The sequence below is a fragment of the Melopsittacus undulatus genome, chromosome 7, assembly GCF_012275295.1.
Source record: "Melopsittacus undulatus isolate bMelUnd1 chromosome 7, bMelUnd1.mat.Z, whole genome shotgun sequence".
Lineage (NCBI taxonomy): Eukaryota > Metazoa > Chordata > Aves > Psittaciformes > Psittaculidae > Melopsittacus > Melopsittacus undulatus.
The window spans coordinates 72,770,254-72,775,284 of record NC_047533.1 but is presented as its reverse complement, the minus strand read 5'-3'; the positions used below and the strand labels follow the sequence as shown (position 1 = coordinate 72,775,284).

Genomic DNA, 5,031 nt, shown 5'->3' with positions numbered 1-5,031 from the left:
TGGACTTCTCTGCAATGGCTTTTCACAGCATAGGAACTGTGTCCAGTACCCGCTTTAAAGTCACTCGAAGATCCCATTGGTGGCTGATAAATCCTAAGCCCTGCACTCTCCATGACTTAGCCAAGTGTTCTTACTGGGTGATCAGGCCTTGGGTTTCCTGGGCTTGGCTTGAGCTTTCAGAGCAGTGAATACAGAATTATCCACTCCATTTGCTTCTCCAGCCCACGCCATGCTGGGGTTACAGAGTGTCCTTACTCCTCCTTTCAGAGCTGAGCTGCCCGAATACATCCTGGACCTTGGCTATGTTGTTCCCGGTGACATCCACACACACACGGTGAAGATCACCAACACCGGGCACTTCCCTGCATCTTTCCATGCTGATGGATATGTCCTGTATAACACAGGTAACCCATGGTGGAGAGGCTTCACGGGGGCTTGAAGGAGCTATCTCTGACACATCAGCTGAAGCCATTGGTCACGGGGAGATTTGAGTACTTCCTTGGACAGCTTTTTCCTCCTTAGTACCCCTGTGCTGGGTGCCCTGTTCAAGAGCCTGACTTCTGGCGAGCAGTGCCCAGAGACCTGCTCTGCCTGTGGCTGCCCTAAAATCTGATTGCAGGGGCCAGAAGGGCTGATCACCTTGATAGCCTCTCAGCATCTTCTGCTCTTGGCTCCCGTGAGCATCATCCCAGTTTCTTTGTGCACTCTGAGGGTTTATGTTGCAAACAGATGGACCCTCTGTGGTTTGGAAGTGCTTTGTTTAGAGTTCATAGTGCCAGAGCACTTCTGCTCAGCCTTTATTGACTGGCCTGTGGGATCCTCTGCTCTATGGAAACAGGCTTCCCAAAGAGGCCTTGAGGTAAGGCTGCAGCTCCAGCACATGGTGACTGCTGTCTCTGCGGGGTGGCCAGTCGTCTCTTCTAAGCCGCTGTCCAGGGAACACCCCAGCATTTAGTATCTTAGGTGGCAATTCTCCTTTGGAGAGGTCTATGCATCCTTCCCTGAGACGCCTGTTGAAGGAATTGCTGGAGTTCCTCAAGCAATGTGATTTCTTTTTACTATGCAACCCTTGGATTCTGGCTGTGAAAGTCCTTTTGCTTTGGGCAGTGCCAGAGGGAGAAGAGCAGCTTCTCTGGAGATGCAAAGGGGTCTTTCCCAGAGCTGCCAGCCAGGACATCCCTGTGGCCTTACCGTGCTTCTGAGCCATTTCCTGTTGCTTGCGTATCTCAGCTGCTTTATTTTGCTGTGTTCAGGCTTCAGCATGTGCCTGGAGCGTGTGAAGCACCTGCCCTCCTGTGAGAGCAAGACATTTGAAGTGTGCTTCGACCCACAAAGTGCCAACCTGCCCCTGGGAAAAGTGGATGTGCTCCTGCCCATCAAGGTACTCCAGCTTCTGGGGCAGGCAGCAGGTTGGGCACAGCAGCGAGTATCGGGTGGGCTCTCAACTGGATGCTCTGTCCTTCTCTAGGTCAGAGGAGGCCCCACATTCCAGGTCCGCCTCCGTGCCATGGTGGCTGAGCCGTCCCTCTGCGTGTCCAGGGACAGGCTGGAGTTCTCTGCTGTCCAGTGTGGGCAGTGCCAGGAAGAAACCATCCAGCTCCACAACACGTTCCAGGTCCCCTGTAAATGGTCCATCAGCATGACTGATCCTGTTCAGGAGGTAAAGCACAGACAACGTGTAACACACAACTTCTTGGTTGGGTTCTCTTTGCCTTTCCTGCCTTTTGTGCCCCTCTGGCTGCCTGAGCACTTGGGCTGCAGCTCGCTTGAGGAAGCTTTTGAGGGTACAGAGCAAGGCTGGTTCACCTGGGCCTGTTCACTAGCTGATGCTTCACTTCTCTGCCGTCTCACCCATTCCTCCTCCTCTGAGGACACTGCCTCCCCGTCTGCCTGCCCTGCCAGCATGTTTGCCCTCCAGTTCTAGGCAGTGGTGGCCACGTCTGGGTGGGATGAAGGTGCTCCCTGCACCGTGCCAGCATCTCGGAGCACTGCAGGAACCGAGGGTCTGTCCTCACAGACCAAGGAGACCTCACACCACTGGTTTCTGTGCGCAGGTGGACAAACATCTGCCAGGGAGCGAGCCTCAGAAGCTGCTGGAGGAGATGAAGTCTGTGCCCTGTGGCTTTGAGGTGCTGCCCTCAGCTGGAAGCCTCGCTCCAGGACAGCAGTGCCACGTCCAAGTCCGTTTTTCACCCACGGAAGAGGTGAGATTGGTGGGTGTCACGCCAGGAGGTCTGGCAGGGCAGTGTGGTAAGGGGAGGCCAGCCCAGGGAGCGGGGGATGAGCTCTGCCTCCACGTGGAGCTTCCTGCGCCTCAGTTTCCCCTGCACGTTCCCAAGCAGTTCGGGAGTCAGCTTAAATGATGGAGCATTCCCAAAGGCAGTTTGCATGTGGCCACCGTGACTTGGAAACTGGTAGCGTGTAACAGGATGGACACAAGTGCTTCCACGCCTGGGGACAGTCCCAGGGATCTTTCAATTGCTCGTGGAGATTTCAGCGTCTCGTGTCTGGCTTTGACCAGAGGCAAGCACTGAGCAGAGAAGATGATCCTTATTTGTGTCCAGTGAGAGCTCAGGTGCCTCTTGCACACAGCTGATGTTTGCCTGGTGCTGCAGTGCCAGGACTGTGTCTGAGGAAGCAGACCTTTCTCATGAGCGTTGTGCTCCCCCGTGCCCAGGTGAAAACCTCTGAGAGCCCATTTTAGATCCACCTGGGAGCCAACTGTCCAGTTATGCTCCAGAGCAGGACTCGCTGCAGTTCCTGAGAGCCATGCAGATGCTGTAGCCCCTGCTCTAAGTAAATACCTGTTTTGGGTTCAGCTTGGAGGTGCTGACAAGACCCCTGACCCTGGGTGATAGTTGACTTGGAGGTGCTGTCAGCTGGAGCTTCACGGAGGAGCTTTCTGTGCTGCTTCTTTGCAGAAGTGCTACCGGGGCGAGCTGCAGATCCAGATTTGCCAGAGCAGCCAACACCTGCAGGTGCCGGTCTTGGGACGTGGTCTGGAGCCACAGCTGGAGTCCATCCCCGCAGAGCTGGAGCTGGGACCGCTGCTGCCCCAGAGCCATGGGGAAGAGGGGACAGTGGTGGTGAAGAAGCCAGAGTGAGGTTTACTCAGTGCAGTTTGAGCAGCAGCACCTTGCTGAGGAGCAGGTGAGGGGGAAGGTCTGTGCACACTCTGTAGATTCCCAGCACTCAGCATGGCCAGGCTTGTGCAGGGAGACGGGGGCAGTGCGCAGGGCAAAGCCTGGTGGCCTTCCAGGGTTAGCCAGCTCTGCTGGCAGGCTGCAGAGGGACTTGGATAATCCCTGCCCTGGGGGGAAGGAATGTGGGAGGGGATGGCTCGGCTGGGGAGCCTGCTCACATGGTGAAGGTCAAGAAACTCATCCTGTCTATGGTTTCTCTTCCCTCTGTGCACAGCCCCTACGGACACCAAAAGATGACAACAGCCCCAACAGCTTGTTGCTGCCTCCGTGTGCCCCGGGAGAGAAGCTGAATGCTGAGGCCCAAGGAAGGGGCATAAAAATGAAGGTGAGATGAAATCTAAAGGCTAAAACTCCAGGTGGCAACCGGCAGGGTTTTCTCATTTCCTCCTCTCTTCCCCAGCCTCCCATGGTTTGGGTTTCTGCCACTAGAGTAGCAGAAAGCCTTTTCTCCTTCTTTCCTTTGGCTTGATATCAATCCCTACCGCCTCAGGTTGACGTTGTGGATCCACCAGGAAAGGTGGTGAAGCTGGGAAACGTCTGCATTGGGCAGACAGTGAAGAAGATGGTCACCGTAGCCAACAAGAGTGCAGCCCCTCTGACCTTTAAGCTGAGGGTCACGTCCACCGTGCCAGAGTTGCAGGAAGCTGGGGTAAGGCCCGTTCCTTCTCTGCAGAGCACTTTGGTGTGCCTGCAGGGAGCGCTGAGCTGCTGTGGGTGGGAGCTAGTAGGTAATGACTCAGGTGTGGGCTGCCCTGGCTGCCTGTGCCTGCCCTGTCCTGCCTGCTGGCACTGCTCTGGCAGCAGATGCCTGCAGTGCGAATGCTTCAGCTGAGCTGGGTGCCAGGACTCCCCGAGAGCCAGAAGTGAGAAGGCAGCACAATTCCTCTAGCCTGTTTTAGACACATCCATCAGGATGCAGCCATGTGTTTTAGATCTGGAAAGGTGAGGGAGGTGAATCTTGAAAGAGGGAGAGTTGCAGCTCTGTTGGAACGTATGTGAAAGCTTTAGAAGGCAGAGTTGATCTCGCCGTGACCAGGTGGACACATGGTAGAAAACACCTTTGGTATTCCCTAGGAATGCCTAGGAGGGAATGAGTGGGACTGGGGCAGTGCTGGTGGGGACAGAAGAGGAATTGGAAGCCTCTTCCCTGAGTGTGGTGAGGGAGGCTCCACAGCTCGCTTGCCAGATGAAATAGTCTCCACTCGTTTCTTCGGGTAGGTTCTGTGCTTGAAGCCCAGCAAGGATCTAAAGCTGAAGGGCAGAGGAGACACCTGCAAAGTGGAGGTGACCTTCTCCCCGAAGCGCCGCATGCAGCCGTTCAGCGGGGAAGTGCTGCTGGAGTGCCGCGGGCTGGTGCGCTCCCTCTGTGTGGTGCGGGGCTCCTGCCAGGGCAGCCTCGTGAGCCTGGACCAGGACCAGCTCAGCTTTGGAGCCGTGGTGCAGCAGAGCTACACGTGCCGGCGCATCGTCATGCGGAACGTGGGCGACACGAGAGTCAGGTAAAGCAGCAGGTCCTGCCCAGCCTCAAGCCTTATTGCCAGGTGGCTCAGCGTCAGGCCTGAGATGTGGTGGGAAAGCCCACAAGAGACTTGGAGCCTCACACTGAGGCTTACACTGCCTTCACAGCTCCCCGTGGCTAATCCTTCTTTCCTGTCCTTGTGCTTTCCTCGGCAAGGTTTATGTGGGACGTGGAGAGCTTCAAGCCAGACTTTTCCATCAGCCCCACAAAGGGTTACATCAGCCCAGGGATGGATGTCCCCTTGGCTGTGACCTTCCGCCCCTCGAAGCTGAGCCAGGCTGTCCAGTACGAGGGGCCTCATCCAGGGCA

The 5,031-nt window shown here is 56.1% G+C and overlaps 1 protein-coding gene across 1 annotated transcript; it reads left to right on the top strand.

Moving 5' to 3' along the window:
* The first annotated feature begins 229 nt into the window (after positions 1-229).
* Positions 230-3,440, top strand: LOC117436454 (hydrocephalus-inducing protein homolog). The gene is made up of 6 exons (XM_034064511.1): positions 230-404; positions 1,254-1,381; positions 1,469-1,660; positions 2,055-2,204; positions 2,922-2,997; positions 3,418-3,440. Exons 1-6 carry the CDS (start codon positions 230-232, stop codon positions 3,438-3,440), a joined length of 744 nt encoding a protein of 247 aa, XP_033920402.1.
* The last annotated feature ends 1,591 nt before the right edge of the window (positions 3,441-5,031 follow it).

What these genes read in the sequence shown, in the direction of transcription:
- LOC117436454 (XM_034064511.1), top strand. Translation starts at nt 230, where the DNA reads ATGCTGGGGTTACAGAGTGTCCTTACTCCTCCTTTCAGAGCTGAGCTG. An exon ending in GTTTTTCACCCACGGAAGAG is followed by an intron (nt 2,205 to 2,921) that starts GTGAGATTGGTG and finishes GCTTCTTTGCAG; the next exon opens with AAGTGCTACCGGGGCGAGCT. An exon ending in GGTGCCGGTCTTGGGACGTG is followed by an intron (nt 2,998 to 3,417) that starts GTCTGGAGCCAC and finishes CTCTGTGCACAG; the next exon opens with CCCCTACGGACACCAAAAGA.